The sequence below is a fragment of the Lynx canadensis genome, chromosome X, assembly GCF_007474595.2.
Source record: "Lynx canadensis isolate LIC74 chromosome X, mLynCan4.pri.v2, whole genome shotgun sequence".
NCBI lineage: Eukaryota > Metazoa > Chordata > Mammalia > Carnivora > Felidae > Lynx > Lynx canadensis.
This window is the reverse complement of record NC_044321.2, coordinates 95072266-95095541: the sequence shown is the minus strand read 5'-3', so window position 1 is coordinate 95095541 and position 23276 is coordinate 95072266. Positions and strand designations below refer to the sequence as shown.

The following is a 23276-nucleotide window of genomic DNA, read 5'->3' as shown; positions in this document are numbered from 1 at the left end:
AGTGTTGCTTTTATTTATTTATTTTTGAGAGGGGAGAGGGGCGGAGAGAGAGAGAGAGAGAGAGAGAGAGAGAGGGAGAGAGAAAGAGAGAGAGAGAGAGAGAGAGAGAGAGAGAGAGAATCCCAAGCAGGCTCTGTGCTGTCAGCAGATAGGAGCTTGATCTCACAAACTGTGAGCTCATGACCTGAGCCGAAATCAAGAGTCTGACACTTAACTGACTGAGCCACCCAGGTGCCCCAATGTTTATTTATTTTTGAGAGAGAGAGAGAGAGCAGGGAGGGAGAAGCAGAGAAACAGGGGGACAGAGGATCCGAAGCAGGCTCCGCGCTGACTGCAGTGAGTCTGATGTGGGGCTCGAACTCTTGAACCGCTAGATCATGACCTGAGCTGCAGTTGGTCAATCAACTGAGCCACCCAGGCGCCCCGATATATGTTTTTTAGACACGTTTTTAATGGAAGTATAATTGACATAGAGTGTTGTATTAATTTCAGGTGTACAACATAATGACTCAATGACTTTATACATTACTCAGTGTGCACCACGATAAGTGTGGTCACCATCTGTCACCAAAGAGTGCTATTACCATCTTATTGACCATATTCTCCATGCCTCAGTCTTTTTATTTTATTATTGTTTTGTCATCCCTTTTTATTGATGCATAGTTAACATACAGTGTTATATTAGTTTCAGGTGTGCAATAAAATGATCCAACAATTCCATACACTGCTCAGTGCTCATCACCATAAGTACACTGTCAGTTCCCATTATCTATGTCGCCTATCCCCCCACCTGCCACCCCTCTGGCAACCCTCAGTTTGTTCTCTGTGTTTAAGAGTCTGGTTTTTTGTTTGTCTCCTTTTTCCTTTGCTTTGTTTCTCAAGTTCCACACATGCAGTAATCCCAACCTGAAATTTTATCCTGGGGAAATAGTTCAACAGAAGTTTGACTCTAGATTCACAAAGATACATATTAACAATAATAGCCCGTGTTTATTAAGTGTTTACTGTGTGCCAGGCCCTGTTTTTAAGCGCTTTACAATTGCTCATTTGGTCCTTACATCAATGAAATGATACACTGTGGTGATACTTATACTAAATTGAGCAGACTGACATATGCATGGCTTACACAGTTTGCCCAAAATTACAGCTAGTAAGTGGTGAGAGTTGGGATGTAAACCCGGGCAGTGTGGTTCTAGAACCCACAATCTTATCCCTATACTGTATACTATAAAGGCATTATCCACAATAGAAACAAGGTGAAAATAACCCAGACCCTCCACAAGAGGAATGGTTCTATCAGTTATGGTGAGGTTCTTCGTAAACGAAACATTTCCAAACAAAACAGCATGAGCTTAAGACTATTCAAATTCTTGGCATCATGCCCTGAAATTCTGATTCAGTAGGTCTTTTTCACTCCATTCTCTAAATGAGGGTGTCCCCCTGGGTTGTGTCCTTAGCCATCTTCTTTCTGGATTTCTCTTTACCCATATGTGGCAAGTTACAATTTCCAAATCACTTTCTCATACATTATATCCCTTGATCCTTAAAGCCTCAGCTGACCCTATAATATTCTCCAGATACTGCTCCATTTCTCCTCCTCCTCCTCCTCCTCCTCCTCCTCCTCCTCCTCCTCCTCTTCCTCTTCTCCTCCTCCTTCTTCAGCTGTACGCCCAGTGTGGGGCTTGAAGTCATGACCCAAGATCAAGAGTCACATGCTCTACTGACTGAGCCAGCCAGGCGCCCCTGCTCCATTTCTTAAAATCCTAATCTACACACCATCTCTGCTTCTCTACTTCTTTTAAACTCTTCAACTTAATACAATCTGGATTTTGCCCTCAACAGTCCACAAGACCATGCTTGCTAAGATCACCAACAGCCTCTAATGCTGCCAAATTCAGTGGACACTTTTTTGGGGGGCCTGGCTGGCTTTGTTGGTAGAGAATGTGACTCTTGATCTTGGGGTTGTGAGTTCAAGTCCCACGTTGGGTGTAGAGATTACTTAAGAATAAAATCTTAAAAACATTTTTCGTGGACACTTCTCTATTCTCCCCTTACTTGACCTCTTTAAAATTTTTTTTTTAATGTTTATTTATTTTGAGAGAGAGACAGAGCATGAGCGGGGGAGGAGCAGAGAGAGAGGGAGACAGAATCCAAAGCAGCCTCCAGGCTCTGAGCTGTCAGCACGGAGCCCGATGCGGGGCTCGAACTCACAAACCGTGAGATCATGACCTGAGCCAAAGCCGGATGCTTAACCGACTGAGCCACTCAGGTGCCCCCAGTACCTTACTTGACCTCTTAGGAGTAGTCAACACCACTGACTAATCCTCCTTCTTGAAACACTTCTACATGTCTGGCTGCTTCTTCTGTCTTCTTCTTTTTTTTTTTTTATTTTTTTTTAACGTTTATTTATTTTTGAGACAGAGGTAGACAGAGCATGAACAGGGGAGGGGCAGAGAGAGAGGGAGACACAGAATCTGAAACAGGCTCCAGGCCCTGAGCTGTCAACGCAGAGCCCGACACGGGGCTCGAACTCACGACAGTGAGATCATGACCTGAGCTGAAGTCGGACGCTTAACCGACCGATCCACCCAGGCGCCCCAGCTTCTTCTGTCTTCTTGCTGAGACCTCCTCCTCATGCTGACTTCTAAATGTTAATTTTCCATGGGGATTGGTTCTGTGTTTTCTCATTCCCAGAGGAGCTCATCTACACCTGTCATTTTATTTATTTTTAAAAAATGTTTGTTTTTTTTAATGTTTATTGATTTATTTTGAGAGAAAGAGAGAGAGTCAGAGAGAGAGGGAGAGAAAGAATCCCCAGCAGGCTCTACACCATCAGTGGGACCCCAATGCGGGGCTTGAACTCATGGAATCGTGAGATCATGACCTGAGCTGAAACCAAGAGTTGGATGCCTAACTGCTAAGCCACCCAGGCACCCCCCCCCTTTTCTTTTAAAGTTTATTCATTTATTGTGAGAGAGAGTTAACTGTTTATTTATTTATTTATTTTGAGAGAGAGAGAGAACGAGAGAGAGGGTGTGTGTGCGTGGAGTCAGGGAGGGGCAGAGAGAGAGGGAGAGAGAGAATCCCCAGTAGGTTAGCCCTGTCAGCCCAGAGCCTGACGCCGTCTCGATCTCATCAACTGTGAGATCATGACCTGAGCCGAAATCGGGAGTCAGATGCTTAACGGACAGAGCCACCCAGGCGCCCCTACACCTGCCATTTTAAACATGATTTATTTGCTGAAGAATATTGCGTATAGAAAAAAAAAAACCCAAAGGCACAACCAAAAGTTCAGGGAAAACCCAAGGCACAGCGAATAGTTGTGTACACTGATGTGAATAGTTGTGTGAATAGTTGTGTTCACTGATGTACAGTCGGGAGACTGTCAAGAGCCACTGAAATTTTATAAAGAAGGAAGTCCTTGTTTAGCCAAAGGGCTATGCGGTAGAGTGGAACAATAACCCAAAGGGAAACAGACAAGAAATCACATGGTCCCCAAGACAGATGAGAAAGTAGCAGCTTTAATCCCTTAGCAGCTTCAAGAAGAAAATGGAACCTGGCAACAATACCAAAAAAAAAAAAAAAATCTAGTGCCTCAGTGGACCATAGGTTCATTATGAACTGACATATGCCTCAGTATTTTTAAAAATTAAGATTGGAAAATTAGCTCCCTATTCTGGGAGAGTATTTTAAGATGAAATATTCATGAACATTTAATTTTAAAGCCCACGAACAACAGGGAAAGATATGAGGACAACTGTCTAATTCATTATTGTTACTGTTTGGGGGAGCCAGGAGTTGGCCGTGGGGATTTTATTTTATTTTTTAAAAGTTTATTTATTTATTTAAGTCATCTGTACACCCGGCCTGGGGCTGGAACCCACCACCCCGAGATCAAGAGTCACGTGCTCCTCCGACTCGGAGGGGGGGGGGGCCTGCGTTGGGAACTTTAAAGGGGGTCATTATTGTTTGTTTGTTTGTGTTTTTAAGACCAATCTTGGGAAGGTCAGAAAATAGCTTAGGTGCTTCCTAATCCAGGTGTAGGGTCTTATCCCTGGAGAAAGAGCTGAGAACAATACTCTAGAGCCGAGAGGTCAAGGACTAGCACGCCAGAGAGTCCTGTAGATGTGTTTATTTGTACTCTGCACTGCTTTTAAATCGTTTAAATTGATTGCCAACATCTGAAAATCAGATTTCACGTAAGGACCTGGATTTCTGGTGCTTCTGGAAAACACGGGCGTTCTGGCCGGTCCTGGCCCTTCTTCCCTCATTGCAGCTGGAGCTGAGGAGGACTTGCCCTTTGAGATTGGCCCGTTCCTCAGTCTCTGCTCAGTTTACTTTGTTCACTGAGACCGTCTTGGTGTTGGCTGTAGTCATCCGAGTTATGGCTTCTGCTGTAGAATTTACTGCTTATTTTTGCTTCAGTGTGAGACGGAAGCGATAGCCAGTTTTTTGAAAACTGTCAAAAACACGGTTCATCAAACACTTTAAAATGGTATTTGGCTCATTTCTCTCCAAACTTGATAAGAGCCTTTTTTTTTTACACTTCAGGAAAGTGGAGAGATGTGGGTAAAGTATAGAAATTTGTTTTGTTATGTAGAAATCATCCTTGTGAGGGGTGTGAGGCATATGTTAAATCTCAAAACGGTGATGATTTTTAGTCATCTTTGTGAATTTAATTTTAAGTAGAAGAAATTTTTAAATAAGATCTATTTATACTGGTCATAATTTTAAACAAGTGACTAAAAATGCATCTATTAAAAGTTTGATTAAATCAGTAAATGTTTCATTAAAAACTACTTTCCCGGGGCGCCTGGGTGGCTCAGTCGGTTGAGCGTCCGACTTCAGCTCAGGTCGCGATCTCACGGTCCGTGAGTTCAAGCCCCGCGTCAGGCTCTGGGCTGATGGCTCGGAGCCTGGAGCCTGCTTCCGATTCTGTGTCTCCCTCTCTCTCTGCCCCTCCCCCATTCATGCTCTGTCTCTCTCTGTCTCAAAAATAAATGAACATTGAAAAAAAAATTAAAAAGAAAAACTACTTTCCAAAAAATTCATAACTCAATTTCTGGACTTTATTCCTGTGCATACATAATTTGCACAAAATTATATCCAAATGACACTGTAATAAGTGGCTTTGAGCAGGTTTGATTTTGTTTTTTAAAGTAGGCTCCCTGGCCAGTGTGGGGCTTGAACTCATGACCCTGAGATCAAGAGTTGCATGCTCTACCAACTGAGCCAGCCAGACGCCCATGCTTTTTTCTTATTTTAAATTATTTCTCTAGGATAAGTTTCTAGAGCAGGTTACTTGATAAAGGAGATGAGAATTTTTATGATTCTTGGTTTGTTTGGCTAAATTATTCTAGAAAAAGATGATTTACATGGTCTCTAGCAAGATATGAAGATGCCTGTTTTTTTCTTCCCAAAACTCTCCCAGGAATTGGCTTTTATAACTTTTTATTCGTTTGTGTAAAGACTATTAAATGGAATTGTGTATCTATTTAGTGTTGAGAGAGAGAGAGAGAGACAGAGCGCGAGCAGGGGAGGGGCAGAGAGAGAGAGAGGGAGACACAGAATCCGAAGCAGCCTCTAGGCTCCGAGCTGTCAGCACAGAGCCCGACGCGGGTCTTGAACTTATACAAATCACAAGATAGTGGGAGAGAGCCAAAGCATAAGAGACTGTTAAAAACTGAGAACAAACTGAGGGTTGATGGGGGGTGGGAGGGAGGGGAGGGTGGGTGATGGGTATTGAGGAGGGCACCTTTTGGGATGAGCACTGGGTGTTTGTTGTATGGAAACCAATTTGTCAATAAATTTCATATAAAAAAAAAAAAAAAAAAAACAAATCACAAGATCATGACCTGAACTGAAGACGTACGCTTAACTGACTGAGCCACCCAGGTGCCCTTGTAATTGTATATCTTGAAACGAATTAAGAGTTCGATACATGTATCAGTTAGCTATTGTTGTATAACAAACCATCCCCAAACTTAGTGGCTTAAACAACAGGGATTTATTGTTTCTCACAAGTCTATAGGTTGGCAGGACTGTTGTACTTGCTCACGTGTCAGTGGTCAGTTGGTGGGTTGGCTGGGGGCTGGCTGGTCTAGGACATCTTCCGAAATCAAGAGTCAGACGCTTAACCAACTGAGACACCCAAGCGCCCTGACTCTATCTCTTGATAGCAGTAACTCAAAGTCACATCGCAGAGTGTAGATATGGGGCTGGGTGGAAACTTGCGATTACTTTTACAACTCTTATATCACCACATTCAAATGACTGTTGTCCTTCAAAGTTGTCATCTTTCAAAGCTCTGCACTCATTCCAACGATGTACCCACGAATTAAAAAAGCAAGAATCAGAGCCTTTATTAGAATCTCCTTTTTTGGGGGGAGGCGGTTATAAGCCAGTTAAGAAAATCAGTTTGTTCTTTATAGTCAACCATTTTATTCAACGTTCTTGATTCTAGGTAATTTTTTTTTTAATTTTTATTTATTTTTGAGACAGAGACAGAGCATGAACGGGGGGAGGGTCAGAGAGAGAGGGAGACACAGAATCTAACAGGCTCCAGGCTCCGAGCTGTCAGCACAGAGCCCGATGCGGGGCTCGAACTCACAAACTGTGAGATCATGACCTGAGCCAAAGTCAGACGCTTAACCGACTGAGCCACCCAGGCGCCCCAATTCTAGGTAATTTTTGATAATTTCTAAATATCAAATCCACGATAAAAGAATTTCAAAATTGACCCCCGTCAAGGCTATTTAAAAGAATGTAACCCAGACTTTGAAATCAATCCAAAAGGAAGCATTCTGAAATGTTTAAGACAAAGGCTTGTCACTGGAATAAATGGGGAGAGCACGACGAACCTGATCACTTTGAAGTGGTTAACTACTCTGTGTGTATTTTTTCTGGAAGGTTTTTTGAAAGCTGTTGCTTTGAATTAGGTTGTGTAAACAAATACCTATTGACTGTAGATGAATTTGGGAGTTCTGTGTATCTTAGTTGAATATCACATTAATTTTTCTCCCCTAAAGGAGCTTAGCGTTGACTCTCATTTAGGTTGCACGTTGCAGCAAAGTAACTGGATTTTTTTCCTCATTTTGCTATTTAGATAATGTTTTTGGAGAAAGAGAGCATGTTTGTTTTCATAACACCCCAGTTCAGTGTTGCTATTATAAGAATTTCTAAGAACCTTAATATCTTAGATATAACCTTTGGAGGCCTTTAAAAAAACAGTCTACGCAAACTTTGTCTCCTCAAGGAAATTGACTTGGACTGTCCTTTATGGACAGTTATTAAAGAATTATGTACCTACAAAGTTAACCAAGATTTAGTAGTGGATTTTGTGTTAGAATTTCTATCATCTGGCCATGTATGCTTGAGTCTAAACCTCTCAGAAGTTGACATTGGAAGTTGACATAAAACATGAGAAACTCAGGTTTTATAGACTCTGGATATATCCACTTTAGAAAAAACTCCTTTATTGGAAAGTGCTATTTGAAGTCAGCAAATAGGAGCAGAAATCCTTGATTCCCAGTATTTGTAATCTTGGGGCACCTTGGGCAGCTTAAAAGAGTTTGTTAATAGGAAATGCCAGCAGGCACTCATGTTTGGGGGATTTTTAGGTCAAGGGCAAATTCACTTGGTCATTCATTAGAAGAGGATGGTTCTTCTGCATTGGAACTTAGAGTTCAGTTTAGTTCATGTCAATAGACTGGGAGCATACGAGTGGATATGTCCACGTAAGACCTAGAAACCAACCTGGACCAAGGATGCTAAATCAGGTGCGTGTTCCCGAATGCGCTATGGGTGTTTTACCCTTGCCTCGTTTCTGTAGTACCCCCAGCCAGTTTTTCTGGGATTTGACCTTTGAGATCAATCATGCAATAGATTGGAGATTTGTAATCTTGGGGTCTCAATGTATGGGCAAGTCACTGAATTTTTCTGAATCCGTCTGAATTTCCCTATCTGTAAAACAGGCATGAAAATTCTTATAGGTTGCTTCGTGAATCAAATGAGATAAAAGAACACTTTTGCCACAAATAAAGAATCATCATAGCTTGTGTTTATTGAGAACTTCCTTTGTGCCGGGCACTATTCTTAAGCTTTCACATGTACTTGCTCATTGAATCCTCTCAGAAATCCTAGAATCTCAATTTTTCAGTGAAGGAAACTGAAACACAGTACAGTTGGCCCTTGAACAACACAGGTTTGAACTGTGCGGGTCCATTTATACACGGATTTCTTTGCGATCAATACAGTACAGTACCATAAATGTATTTTCCCTTATGATTTTCTTTTCTTTTTTAATGTTTATTTATTTTTGAGAGAGGGAGAGAGACAGAGCGTGAGTGGGGGAGGGACAGAGAAAGAGGGAGACACAGAATCGGAAGCAGGCTCCAGGCTCCGAGCGCTCAGCTCAGAGCCCGATGCGGGGCTCGAACTCACAGACTGTGAGATCATGACCTGAGCCGAAGTCGGACGCTTAACCGACGGAGCCACCCAGGCGCCCCTTTTCTTCTTTTTTTTTAAGTTTATTTATTCACTCAGAGAGAAAGAGAGAGAGTGCGCAAGTGGGGGAGGGGCAGAGAGAGAGAGAGAGAGAGAGAGAGAATCCCAAGCAGGCTCCTCACTGTCAGCACAAAGCCCAGCGTGGGGCTCGAACTCATGAACCGTGAGATCATGACCCGAGCCGAAGTCAGACACTTAACCGACCGAACCCCCCAGGTGCCCCTTCTTCTTCTTCTTCTTTTTAAAGTAACCTCTACACCCAATGCGGTGCTCAAACTCAGAACCCCGAGATCGAGAGTTGCATGCTCCACTGTCTGAGCCAGCCAGGCGCCCCCATTTTTTTCCTTCCTTCTGATTTTCTTAAGAACATTTTCTTTCCTCTAGCTTACTTCATTGTAAGAATACGGTATATCATCCATATAACATGCAAAATATGTGTCCCTCGATTGTTTCTGTTGTCGGTAAGGCTCTGGTTAACAGTAGGCGATTAGTAGTTGGGTTTGGGGGCGGCCAAAATTATGCGTGGATTTTCAACCGCATGAGGGTGAGGGGGGTTGGTGCCCCTCACCCCCGTCCTGTTCAAGGGCCAACTGTATACGGAAACTTTGAAACCCCTAAAACACATTAAACGAATGCGAGCTGTTGTCTTCATTCTCCCCAAAGTGCGCTTTCCCCTATCAGTTGACCTGAAGTCCAGGAATGCTAGCAGCCTTCGAAGTGCAAATCCGTGTTTTGCTCCATCTGTATGAAAATGTTCTCTCTCACCCTCTAAGGTTTCCGGGGGCTACCATGACGGTCACCGTGGTGTATGATAATTCTGAGGCCACAGAGCTCTGTGCAGCTCAGCACCTCTACCTCAAGCCCATAGCAAAACTGATGATCAATGTATTGCTCCCAGAGAGCTCAGAACCCATGAGACCCTTCTCCAACTGGGAAGTTCTCGACCAGCTTAAGAGCCTAATTTGCCCTGATCAGTTCACCACAGTCCGGCTCTCTAAGAGTACCAAGGACTTCATCCGGTTCGAGGGGGAGGCCGAAACGCGAAGTCTGGTTCAGATCTTGAAGGCAAAGTTACATGGAAAGATCATCAAGCTAAACGGTTTGAAAACAGACTTAAAAGTAGTGGCTACGGACGCCCAGGGAGAGTGGGAGCGCTTCCCCAGGGAGAAGGAGGCCTCATCGAGTGATGGGGCTGAAGAGCAGGACCAGGATAAGAGCCCCGACTCTATATATTTTGAAGGCTTGCCCTGCAAATGGTTTGCACCTAAAGGTTCCAGCGGGGAGAAGCCCTGTGAAGAGATCCTCCGGGTGGTCTTTGAAAGCTTTGGGAAGATCAAGAATGTGGATATCCCTATGCTAGACCCCTACCGAGAAGTGACGACTGGTGGGAACTTCGGGGGCTTCGGCTTCGGCTTGCAGACGTTTGAGGCCTTTATACAGTACCAGGAGTCGACGGACTTTGTGAAAGCCATGGAGTCCCTTCGAGGTATGAAGCTAATGCTCAAAGGAGATGATGGGAAAGCTCTGGCCTGTAACATCAAGGTAAGAAGGAGCCAGAATTTCTTTCATTCCCCACTGTCCAGGTGGTCCTGAGCAAAAGCTGGAAGGAAGCATCTAGAATAAATTTCCTTAGACCCCACCAGGCTCTGATTGACAGCTAATGTGGAGATTTGTGTTGTCACTAATAAATGGATGTTTAGGAATAAAAATAATCCGGATTTGAACATTCTCTGCTAGCAGGCATGCTGCTGGCTGGGGTTTTGTTATTATCCGGGGTTCTGCCCTAACTTCTCCAGGGCACTGAAGAATTCCTCTGGCCCTTATGGAACTGTCTCGTATGCCTGTTCTATTTGACGAGTTGCTGAGAGAGAGGGATACATGCAGTTTGAAACCACAGGAGAGCGGTTTACTCCCTCTGTCCTCTTGGGGCAACAGCTTACATTTGCAGGATGTCTGTCAGGTAAATTGTTGGAACGTAACCTCAACAAGCTTGGATGCTTACCTTTCAAGATCATCCTGTCTGTCCAGTCATGCCACCTCATCGATGTCTGAATGCTTGGCCATCTTCTTAGAGAGAGTGCGTGCAAGTGGGGGAGAGGGGCGGGGGGGGAGGGAGGGGGGAGGGAGGGAGGGGAAGAGAGAGAGAGAGAGAGAGAGAGAGAGAATGAGAATATCTTAAGCAGGCTCTACACTCAGCACAGAGTCCAACCTGAGGCTTGATCCCACAACCCTTTGATCATGACCAAAATCAAGAGTCAGACGTTCAACCAACTGAGCCACCCGGGCACCCCTAAAATATATCTTTTTAAATTAGGAGCTATTCAGCCAGACAAAAGATATAACACGTACCATGGTGACCACCCATGTACCCATTGCCCGGCTTACAAAAGAAAACATCACCAGTGAGATGAGACCCCGTTCCCCTTCCTCCCCTCAAAGATAGCCATGATTGTGAATTTGGTGTTTATCATCCTTGTGTATATTTAAAGGGCTATTTCTGTCTCCTTTTATTTTTCGAGCAAATGTGTTTGTAGTGCCTCGATCTGACTTTCACTGTATTTTGAGATTTGCAAAGTAGCTTAATAATCACTACAGTCCGATGTCTGTATCCCATTAGGTCAGTTTTCTTGCCTCTTCGCTCCCCGCCCCCTCTGCCCCCCCCCCCCCATTTTTTGACTATTTTTGTCTCTGATGATTAAAAAAAAATACATGAACTCAGTTGATTGCTATAACAGACCAGAGGTAATATACTCACATCCCTCAGACCCTGTGCCCAAAATGACACCGTGATGTCATCTATAGCTATATTAGAGCTCCTCAAGGGTTCTGCCAAAGGAAATTCGACAGGGCTGTTTGGCAGGTGACCACGAAGCAGCGGAACCATCTGGACACTGGGATGCAGAGAGGGCATTTTGAACTCCTTGGGTTTTGGATGGTAATGTACATACCCGTTCCATCTCACTGACCTGGGACATACCCAGCCAGCTGGCAAACTTTTCTAATGAAGCTCTGCATTGTTTGTGGGCAGGTTATGTTTGATAGGACCAAACATTTCAGCGAAGGAGCCATAAGGAGGAGAAATCAAGAAAGGCTAAAATTACAAGAACTAGAGGAAGAAAGGAAAAAAGAAAAGAGGAGAGACGAGGAAGAGGCTGCGAGGTGAGGAGACCGACTTTAACAAAGAGGGTTTTTCACTTCCGATGAGTGGATTTTTCCCTTTGGGTGAATAGGTGACAATGAGGTGGGGGGCAGTAGGAATTGCTGCAGATTGGAAAATTCTGTGGAAGCCTATAGTCTTCCGACTGTGCTGTTACAAAATCAAAATGGCCAAACAACTGAAAACAGGAAACTTGAAAAGAAGGTTCCTCAGGGAGAACAAGTAATGAGCTAGATTAAGATATCTGGGAAGAAAGGATTAAAAAAGAAAGGATCAGGGGCTTTTATAATGAAAATCCTAGCCCACCAAATTAACAAGTATACCAATTTACCCCCCCCCCCACTTTACCAAATTTTACCTTGCCTACCAATTTAAATAAAAACAAATTCTTTTTGGGACTGGAAAAGATTTTCTTCCACAAAATGCTCAGCAGTCAAACCAACTGACAGGCAGGAAGGCATGTATTTCTTGGCATTCTATTTCCTGTTGGCCTAAGGTCTTTCGGTGAATTTAAGGAGCCCCCATGTTTATTTCTTTGAGCTTCTCCTTGTCTTGAAATTAGGGACTTGGGCCTAGAAAGGGCGATTGGATTGCCAAAGGTTTGCCAAGAAGGTACAAATGGGCTGGAACTACAGGGCTCTCAAAATAAGTCTTACGTGGGGCGCCTGGGTGGCTCGGTCGGTGAAGCGTCCGACTTCGGCTCGGGTCATCATCTCACAGTTCCATGAGTTGGAGCCCCGCACTGGGCTCTGTGTGGACAGCTCGGAGCCTGGACCCTGCTTCAGAGTCTGTGTCTCCCTCTCTCTCCACCCCTCCTCCGTTCACGCTTTGTCTCTCTGTCTCAAAAATAACATAAACATTAAAAAATTAAAAAAAAACAAACAAGTCTTACCTCTTGGCCCCTCCACTTCCATGTTTATTCTTGCAGTCTTTCATGTGAATTATAGCTGTTCAAAAAAGGAGAGAAAGGGTACCCCTTCATGGACCTTTCATTTTTTTGGCTGGTGGGGTAATAGGAGTTGATTGAGATCATGTCTGTGAAACTTGGCCAGAAACTGAGCCCAGTCAAGGTAACTGTCGCCCCAAATTTCTGGACAAAACATGCAGTTTAGATAATCCTTCAGCTTTTGGCTAAGTCCTCACTCAGGTAACTGTCCCTTCTTTCTCCTTCCCCACGTTTCCATAAGGGCCTAACCAAAACAGTTTCATTTTTCAGAGAACAGCTATAAACAAAGCCCATATTCTTCTTCTTTTTTTTAAGTTTATTTATTTATTTTGAGAGAGAGAGAGAGAGAGAGAACGAACACAAGCAGGGAAGGGGCAGAGAAGAGAGAATCCCAAGCAGGCTTCACGCCATCAGCGCAGAGCCCAACTTGGGGTTTGAACTCACGAACCGTGAGGCCCTGACCTGAGCTGAGATCAAGAGCCCAACGCTTAACTGACGGAGCCACCCAGGTGCCCCAAAGCCTGTATTTTTCTAAGCCAGTATGTTTTTATGATAGTGTACTGTGTTAAGTACCAGTTCTCATCCGTAAGATTTTCTGAGTGCCTTGACTTCCCTGTTTTATAAGCCAAGGTGAAGTCAATTCCACGGAAGGTTTTGGTCTCAAGAGAAATGAAATCAGCACTGCGACAGCTGAGTCCACGAGCTGGACTGCTTGTGGTTTGAGAAAGTGGGGACTTCTAGAAGCCCCTCCTTTGAATTCTGTAGCCTTCCTTTTGTACACTCTCTCCTGTACATGCTTCTAACCAACCAGCTCAATTTTGTGTCCTTCTGTTTCGACTGATGCACATGGAGCCTTTTTTTTTTTTTAAAGTTTATTTATTTATTTTGAGAGGGCGAGATCAGGGGAGGGGCAGAGAGGGAGAAGGAATTCCAAGCAGGCTCTGCGTTGTCAGCACAGAGCCCGACGCAGGGTTCGAACTCACGAACCATGGGATCATGGCCTGAGCCGGAATCAAGAGTCAGAGGCTTAACTGACTGAGCCACCCCGGTGCCCCATGCGTGGTGTCTTATTCCCTAAGTTGTCTGTGTCAGGCCCTGGGGTTCGCACTGAGTGATTCCTGGAAACCTAAATGATCCATCCTCCCCGGGGCAGTGGGGAGGGAGCTGGAAGGAGAGCAAATGCCTAATAAATACCTTCTGAATGACTGAATCTTCATCATTGTCCAGGAAAAGAAAAGAGGAGGAGAGGAGAGCCCAGGAAAAGAGGAGGAGGGCCAGGGTCAGGCGGCGAGCCCTGAAGGAAAGAGACAGACACCGGCAAAGGAAACAGAAGGAGCCAGCCAAAGCTGAAGCTGCGCGTGAGCCCGACTCTTGGGAAGAGTGGGAGGAGAGGAAGTGCCTGCTGGCTCAGAGGAGGGGGGAGGCCCTTCGGTTGCTACGCGTCCTCTTGAGGAAAATTGCAGTAAGGCTCTTTCTCGATCAGCCATCACTTTTGGTAGGTACTGATCTCTGTGAGGCACACTTCTACGCCGAAGCAGTGGCCTGTTTCAAATCGACTCCATGGAAGACTCTTTGCCTTCCTTGGGATTCGTTTTCAATAGGCTGATCTCCAGTAGCCCAGTTGTGGATTTGCGAAAGAGGTACCCAAATTGTCCAAAGCCCTTGTGTCTCACCCTTACGGTCTGGCACAGTGTGTGTTCCCGAACTCCAGGAGGGTCTGACCCAGAGCCCTATAGCTAGTGTATCTTCTCTGAGTTTCTCATGGATATAACGGAAGGCGCCAGGGCGAGGGAAGGGGTGTTAGGTGGGTAGCCTTCCATTAACTTGTCCGTTCATCTGCAACAGGTTTGGATGGGAAGGAAGAACCTTGAACAGAGACCTTAGGGTAGCAGGTTCATGTTAGTCTAGTCTTAAACTATTTGCTAAGGAATTTCTCACATCACAGAGCAATTGTTTTGTTTGGAGAGTTTCCGTTTTGGAGTTTTGGGTTTTGCTGTTGTTGTTGTTGTTGTTGTTGTTGTTGTTTTTGGTTTTTGCCCCACTTTACTGACCTAAAGATAACCAGGCTCCACAGATATCCTGGAGTGAAGGTCAGAAAGGTTCCCAAATTATTAATTTAAAAATGCATATTCAGTGTTTTTATTTTATTTATTTATTTTTTTTTGAGAGAGAGAAAGAGCAAGAGAGAGAGAGGGAGAGCAGGGGAGGAGCCGAGAGAGAGGGAGACAGAGGATCCAAAGCAGGCTCCTCGGTGACAACAGAGAGCCCCTTGCGGGGCTCGAACTCACGGACGGTGAGATCAGACCTGAGCTGAATTTGGACGCTTTACCGACTGAGCCCCCCAGGCGCCCCTTCAGTGTTTTTAAAGACGAAGAGTGAATGGCCTCAGTATCAGAGGCCTCTCGTTAGTGTGGACAACCGACCCGAGTGAAATCGAGATCAGAAAACTCTCACAGACTTTCTTATTTTTTTTCAACGTTTTTTTATTTATTTTTGGGACAGAGAGAGACAGAGCATGAACAGGGGAGGGGCAGAGAGAGAGGGAGACACAGAATCGGAAACAGGCTCCAGGCTCCGAGCCATCAGCCCAGAGCCCGACGCGGGGCTCGAACTCACGGACCGCGAGATCGTGACCTGGCTGAAGTCGGACGCTCAACCGACTGCGCCACCCAGGCGCCCCTCACATAGACTTTCTAATAAGGCTAGCTGAATCTTTTAAATTTACCTTACTGATCTCTGGGGGCGACCCCTTTTTAAGAATTTACCTTTTTACGGGGCGCCTGGGCGGCGCAGTCGGTTAAGTGTCCGACTTCAGCCAGGTCACGATCTCGCGGTCCGTGAGTTCGAGCCCCGCGTCGGGCTCTGGGCTGACGGCTCGGAGCCTGGAGCCTGTTTCCGATTCTGTGTCTCCCTCTCTCTCTGCCCCTCCCCCGTTCATGCTCTGCCTCTCTCTGTCCCAAAAATAAATAAACGTTGAAAAAAAAAATTAAAAAAAAAAAAAAGAATTTACCTTTTTACACGTGTGTGGTGCCTAATTCTTGGCCCCACTGATACCACATACTGATTGCGTGCGGTCCTCAGGTTTGGATCCCGGGTAACGGGTGGGCACTGTCCCGATTGACGCGAGCCGTCAGTGAGGGCACGGTGCACACTCTCCCCGAGGGGTGGGGCCCGTGGGCAGCACCTTTAACCTGCCCTTTGGTTGTGCAGAGCAGACAACACAGGCAGAACCACTGGCATGGCCGTGTTTTCTACCTGTCCTCTTGCTTCTGAATGAAGCAGGTGAGAGGGGACAGCTCAGGGATATCCTCCCCTACAATCCACGGGAAGAGGCTGGAACGAAAAACAGAAAGGCGGTTCATGTTTTAGGCCAGGCGATTCCCTTTTAGACACACATTTCACCCATCAGTCTCTTCTTGTTCTAGGATTTTCTGGGAAGGCTGTAGAGCATGTCTTCTTTTACTATCCCCAGCCCCTAGCGTAAGACCCGGAACAGTAGACGCTCGCCAGTTTGCGCACATATAAAGAAAAGGGTCGTGTGCTCTGAAGGCGTGTAAACGGCCGAGCACAGACCTAGTGTTTGCGTTAGCCCGAGACGCTTCGTTCGTGCCGCTTCTTTTCTCAGCGCGATGTTGTGTTCCTAGTCTGGATCCACCTTACAGCTTAGAAACCACTTCAGAACCATGCCAGAAAGCCCAGTTTTCTTTGAAACGTTTAAACCGTTACAGTTTTCATGTGAGATGTTTAACCTTTTTCTTTAAAGGAATCCACCCAGTTTCACCCGCAGGGGGTAGACGATCCAAGCCCCAGCGCGAACCACACTCCAGGGAACACGTTGGAAACTCTGAAGAAAGAAGAGCTACACAGCCAGTACCTTCAGAATCAAGAAGAAATGCCAAAATATCAGGTTGCCAAGTTACACCATAAACAAAAAGAAAAAATGAAGAAAATCAACAGGGCTCACTTGCCTCCATCTCCCCTCCACCTCAGGAGAAAAGAAATAAGCTCTTCAGCTAGAGGAGCAAGAGCTGGAAAATCATTAGCCAATGGATACGATGAGAGTTGGGTCTCTGACCAGAGTTCTCTGCAGAACGCAACAGTCCAAGGTCAGCCTCTTGAGAAAGAAGACCGCAGCAGTTCTCATAAATCCGATTCCTACAGATTGTTTGAGCGAGGGCGTGGCAGGAAACAGAAGATCTATGAAACAGATGAATTTATTGATTACATGTTAAACTGCTATCAACCTCCAAACTATGCCCGTATCTGCCTAGAACCAAGTGGCCCAGAAAGCACGCGTGAGTGGCAGAGGGCTGTCCATGCTAAGGGAAATGGATTTCGAGTCACTTTGAGAAAACGTAACTATCACTCCACCAGCCCGAGCCCAGTGCAAACCCTGGCAACAGGACGACAGGCTCAAAAAGATGATGGCTGCTCAGAGATTTGTACTCGGGGTCCTGAGCATAAACCACAAAAGAGAGGAAGAGTGGATTATGCCAAAGAAAGTCGCAAGGAGTTAAATCATTGCAAGGACACAGCCAGTGAGGCTGGTGGTCATTTGTCCCCAACTGATGCAATGAGCCATCTGTCGGAAGAGATTTATGCTTACGAGATCAGAGTTTCCAAATCCACCAGTCAAAGCCAGGATTCCTCACCCAACAGGTCAGCAGACGTAGAAATGGAGTTGACCGATTTCTTAGAGGAAATTAGTAGTGATTCTGAATGCTTCAGTGAAATCCTTAGCATAAAGAAAGAAGACAATGAGAAATCTGTGACTACATATGATAGCTCCCCAGAAAAAAGATCTCTTGATGCTGCTGAAATTATCACTAGCGATCAAGAAGTTAGGTCAAGTCCGCAGACCTGGTGTTCAGAGTGGAACCGCGAGGGGGAGGAACGCTACTCTAAATATGAGCTTTGGAAACCAGTCAAGAGGTCCAGGTATGAGTTGACATGCCCATGGCTTGAAGGCGAAAACGGTTCCATGAGAGGTGAGAAGAACAACAGCCGAAACAGGGAAACACTGGCCCCCAAATATTTGTTTGATGAAGGCGACTACCGTGGATCCCGCCCCAGTGATCTGTTAGACGACATGGTAAAAAAGAGGAGGAGGTTCGATGATAGCACATTCGGCCAGAACGTGAACTATAGGTCCCCTCATGTGCCAATAACATCATCAAACAGCGCCGATGTCTTCTACTTGAGGGGTTTCCCCCGAAGAAGAGAGACCCCCTGGAGGCCAGACTACAACCAGGAGGTGAGAAGGTTCAAAAGATACGAGAATTCTAAAGATTTCAGGCTGAATTCTGATAATTATTATATTAGACGTAACAGTCAGGAGCACGCGGACTATGGAAGCTATTCACAAAACGGCTACACTAGTCCTCTGTATCATCAAATGTTTTGAAGTTCTTTCAGTTCAGGAAACGCTCTCATTCGCAGCAAACAAATTGCAAGAAGAAAATTTAAAACCAAATATAGCGATGTAGCTGGCAACTACAGAGCAAGAGAGCGACACTTAGAAGTTTGAGCAAGGTCAAATGCAAAACCCTTGTTTCTCCTGCCAAAGTATAAAGCATAAATGACTGCCAGTGTGCTGGCAAACTTTAGAAATAAAAAACATCCAGATTCTGAAGGTTGGTAAAACAGTGTGCCCGCAAAACTTCTTGATCCGAGGACAGACATTTCTACGGTTCAGCCACGACTTTAACTGGGTGCCAGCGAGGGAGCAAATGAACGTTGAGAGGAGTTGAGATGGCCCTCTGTGGCTCTTTAGCTGTTCTAACAGCATCATTTAGTGTCATTTACCTTCAAAAGGGACAACAGCGAATGAAATAAGGTCTTTTTATACCTTCTTAGCCTTGGTCAGAAACACCACGTGCAGCGACGAAACTTTCCTGACTTTTATCCAGAAATGGCTGTAGGTAACAGAAGGGATGACAGCAAGGACATACCAGAGACTCCTTCACGACATCGGAAGGTTACGTGACCACCCACCAGAGGGAAATTAATCTTTTAAATATGTTCATAGTACTCAGAGTTGTCCTTTTAGAAACAAAATTTGGAAGACGAAACCAAAAGGGGCTCGGATTGTCCCTTGACGTTTAAACGGATGGTGGACCATTTGCAGAGTTTTGTTTTGTTCTTTCTTTTTTGTTTTTGTGTGTGTTTTTTTTTTTGAAGAACCCCACGTCATTCCATCCTAGAGAAGCAAGAGAATGGAAATAAAAGAACCAGTGGGATTTGCAAAAGGAAATGCCGAAAGATCCTGGGGCACCGATACCAGCACTTTGGGAGGACAGGACGTGGCAGTATTTCATTTCAGGTTATGTAATCCTTTCACTCAGGGTTGGGTGACATCAGTTTGTAAAAAGCCGCTGACTATCCCCAAACTGACTTTTGATAACACGTTAACAAGTGCCTCCCCAATCCTCAATAACGCCATGGAGTTAGGAGTCGAGGGCAAAGCCCTAGTTTTCTAGCTGGGGAAAAATGGTACGTGTGAAGGCTTTGTAAACTCGTAACATAAGCAGTTTCTCTTTTTACCTACTGGTTTTGGACTTCTTGACTATGTTTTTAAATTGAGATATTTTATAGATTCATAAAGACTTACATCTTAACGCAGTGCATGTTCTATTAAAAGCTCGGCTGATTCATTCCGCCTTATATTGGATTTAGGACCCTCAGGGGCAGTAGATGACCTTTTTTTTCCCACCCCCAGCCAAGCTATCCCTGACTCGGCAGTTGAAGACATCAATGAGATCAGACTGGCTGGCAGGACGAGAGGGTGATTTTCATTCACAGAAGTAGTGGAAGGCAACATCTCCCCGTGACATGATTCATTTCAGTCTTAACTTGATATTCTGTGGAAAAGTACCAGCCGGTAGAGCCAAGGTGGAATGCCAGTCAGTGTGGTTGCCCCGAGTGACGAGGCACGTTACGTGCTCATAACCAGCCAGCCACTCGAGCAACCTGATCTCTAAAGGGGCCACAAGATCTTCTAAGTTACCGGAAGTAAGAACCACACGTTGTTTCATTGATCTCTTCTCCTCCCATTTAAGAGAGCTACGCTAGTACGTGCAAAAGTTTACAAGTAATGTAGCGGATTGTGTTTGTCATTAAGGAGATGATAACCAGCGGACGGTTCGTTGGTTCTCTTGTATTCGGTTCCACTTTCAACCTAGTGACTCTGCCGTTAAAACTAGGTTTGGCTTGTCAAATCTGAAAAATCGTTTCGTGGGGTGAGTGCCTTTTCTCCTCTGAAGACTAGCAGTGACTATTAATGTTCAAAGTACTGTTGTCCAGAGTAGCCTTTTAAAGTGCTAAGAGCTTGTATTTTGTCAGACAGCTTTTGGTAACTAGGTGTTTTTCTCCTCCTCTGCCTCCTTCTTTTTTCATGCTCCATGCCATTGAAACCAAGAACACTATGGGTTCGTAATGGAAAGCAGTTATGGTTGTTTGGAAAACAAATCTTCATGTCTGCTGTCACTAGATAATTTTTCTTTGCAGAGATTTTGGGGCATGAAAACAATTTGCTGCTCAGTAACCAGGCATAAAAAATAAATTGCAGAATACAGCATGTGCAATTTTTTTTCTTTTTTTTTGGTATAATAGAACCGGTGCTAAGTCACTTCTATCTAATATTTTTGTCTGGTTTTGTTTGTTTGCTAAATACCATCCTGGGACCTAGAAGTTAGTAAAAATACTGATTTCATGTTTACTTTCTGTACCACCTTCAATTTTTATATGTCTTATAGTAATGAGTTTTAGATTTAAATAAACTTCTTGTGTGTGTGTGTGTGTGTGTGTGTGTGTGCGCGCATAGGCCTTAAATGAGGAAGAGAACAATTTATCCTATACTTTTCAATGGAGTGAGTGGCTTAGTAAGGAATGAGATAGAACCGAAAATATTGTGATCACTTTCTATTAGTTCTAGTTACTTAGTTATTCTTTGTTGTGCTGTTATTTAAGTGGTGCAAGAGTTTTTTCTCACATCTTTTTTCTATGTCTTATTAAGTAAGTAAGGGCCTGAACTTTAAATTTTGTCTTTTTAGACAGACATCTCCATGTTTTTCCTCGTATGTGCTGATAGTGCTTTACGAAAACTAAAAACCTGTCAATGTATTTTTGTTCAATTTGTTTGAATTTCTCAGGTAGAAAGCCATGTAACCTGGTAATTTTGAAAGTAAGAACCAAATAAACGCATTTTTTGTGTGGCAAAGACTGTTTAGAATGTGAACTCTTAAACGCTAATAATTTCACCGGGGCGGGGTGAGTTTCTACTTGTAGGATGCCGCTTTGCACTAATGTTGTCAATCCTCATTTGCATTGTTAGAGAAATAATACATATTTAATTTTCAGATATATTAAAAATAAAATGGTCATAGTGACTACCTACTGCCTGTTCATTTACCACGTGCATCATCTACATTTTCTGTGAAAATCTACGTGCCCGGTTTTGGGGTTGTTTTTTTTAAGTTTCGTTCACTCATTTAAGTTCTCTCTACACCCAGCATGGGGCTCCAGCTCATGACCCCGAGATCAAGAGTTGCGCGCTCCTTCGACCGAGCCAGCCGGGCGCCCCTATCCATGTCCAGTTTTAGTCTTGCTCCTATGTGGGGGTCTGTTGAGCACTCGACTTCAGCTCAGGTTGGGATCTCGCAGTTCTTGGGTTCGAGCCCTGCGTCGGGCTCTGTGCTGACAGCTCTGACAGCTCGGAGCCTGGAACCTTCTTTGAATTCTGTGCTTCCCTCTCTCTCTGCCCCTCCCCTGTTCCCACTCTCTCTCAAAAACAAATATTAAGAAAAAAATTACAGGGGCACCTGGGTGGCTCGGTCAGTTAGGTGACCGATTTCGGCTCAGGCTGTGATCTCACGTTTTGTGGGTTCGAGGCCCGAGTCGGGCTGTGCTGACAGCTCAGAGCCTGGAGCCTGCTTCGGACCGTCTCCCTCTCTCTCTCTTCCCTTCCTCCTCCCCTACTCCTGCTCTGTCTCTATGTCTCTTTCAAAAAGAAACATGAAAAGATAAATAAATTTTTAAAAAGAGGCTTTTTGCTTCTATGCAATTTTTCCCTTTATGACGCTGTTTGGGAACTGTGTCAGAGCTCACACAACTGAAGATCACAGTTTGATCTTCAGTTTGGAGAAGGTGAAATGATAGTATCTGGACTTAAGACTATCCTCCCTTCGGCAAGGTTTTTTTTTTTTTTTTTTTTTTAATGCTTATTTATATTTGAGAGAGACAGAGACAGAATGCAAGTGGGTTAGGGGCAGAGAGAGAGGGAGACACAGAATCCGAAGCAGGCTCCAGGCTCCAAGCTGTCAGCACAGAGCCCGACGCGGGGCTCGAACTCACAAACTGTGAGGTCATGACCTGAGCCGAAGTCGGACGCTCAGCCGACTGAGCCCCCCAGGCGTCCCGGCAAAGGTTTTATCAATCTTCGAAGGTAGCAAAACGGACTCCATGGCATCTCATCTCACCCCTTCAGCACCTGGTGGCAGTGTTCAAGTTCTACAATAGCCGGGACTAAGTGGGGGTGTGGGGGCGTCTCGGGGGCTTCACTGGTCAATCTTTGACCGTTCGGGTGTCACCTGTATTTTCACGTGAAGCGTCCGGCACGCTGCCTCGAAGTGTTCGGTAACAAAGGCTGCCTGTACCTTAGTACAATCTGGGTGCTTTACAGCTGAAAGGGTCCCTTTTGGGGGGGGTCAAAAAGCTCTCTCTCTGAAACAGCAAGGGCTGTCCGGATGCTTGTTCTGGGTCTAGGATTAGCCTGTTTGGCCCTCCGACGACGTGTTGTGAACGTGTTGTTATGTAGAGAAGCCACAGATATGGGGAGGCGCGGCAAACACGGAGAGAATGCTTAGGACGCTACTCCCGAGAGCGCAGGGCCTCTGCAGGGGCTGGATAAAGGCAGGGGAACAAGCAGATGTTCACCTCACACCTCCCCCACTGGCCGGGTGCCTGTAACCTCCACGCCCCCATCTTAAATGGCACCTTTTACATAACGTGGCTTCTGAATATGCTAGCTGGATTTGAGAAGTTTCTAGACTGAAGTCCTGCCTTCTAGTAATATCCTTTTACATGTAATCAATACAATGTTGATTTCATTCTCAACGGTGGGGAATCGGGCTATCTGAGATAGAAACTTTAACAGGGCCCTGGATGTTGTCCTCTTGGCATCGGACACACCCGTTTAGCTTAGAAAAAGGAGCAGCCTGATCTTCGCATGTGAAAGATTTCAGGCTGCAAGGTGGCCCAACTTCTCCCTCCCACCCCTTCCCAGAAGCACACAGTGTAATAGGGTGCTTGGCACGAAACAGGCAACTGGAGTATTAGTTGCATGAAACCTAGTGGGGGCGGGGCGGGGGGGGGAAGAGCTCATTTAAAAACGAAACAGGGGCACTTGGGTGGCTCAGTTGATTAAGCAGCTGACTCCATCTTGGCTCGGACCATGATCCCCTGGTTTGTGAGTTCAAGCCCCGCATCGGACTCCGTGCTGATGGCATGGAGCCTGCTTGGGATTCCCTCCCCCTCTCTGCCCCCACTCCCGAAATAAATAAGTAAAAACTTAAAGAAATAGGCAATGTTTGGTAACAGAAAAACCGGAAAGCTGCAAGCCCTCTTTCGTCCAGGGAGTACATCCCTCGTAAGAAAACTCTGCCAATTTTA

The 23276-nt window shown here is 45.1% G+C and overlaps 1 protein-coding gene across 2 annotated transcripts in view; it reads left to right on the top strand.

Moving 5' to 3' along the window:
• LOC115507115 (A-kinase anchor protein 17B) overlaps positions 1-20990 on the top strand; it is a 53125-nt gene extending 32135 nt beyond the window's left edge. The window contains exons 4-7 of one of the 2 annotated variants that reach the window (XM_032592163.1): positions 9279-10047; positions 11534-11664; positions 13836-14070; positions 16372-20990. In XM_032592163.1, coding sequence (XP_032448054.1) covers positions 9295-10047; positions 11534-11664; positions 13836-14070; positions 16372-18012 — 2760 coding nt within the window. In that variant the 5' untranslated portion in view covers positions 9279-9294 and the 3' untranslated portion in view covers positions 18013-20990. Of the gene's footprint in view, positions 1-9278; positions 10048-11533; positions 11665-13835; positions 14104-16371 lie in introns of both variants that reach the window. The other variant, XM_030305299.1, reaches the window with a different exon arrangement.
• Positions 20991-23276: the final 2286 nt, after the last annotated feature.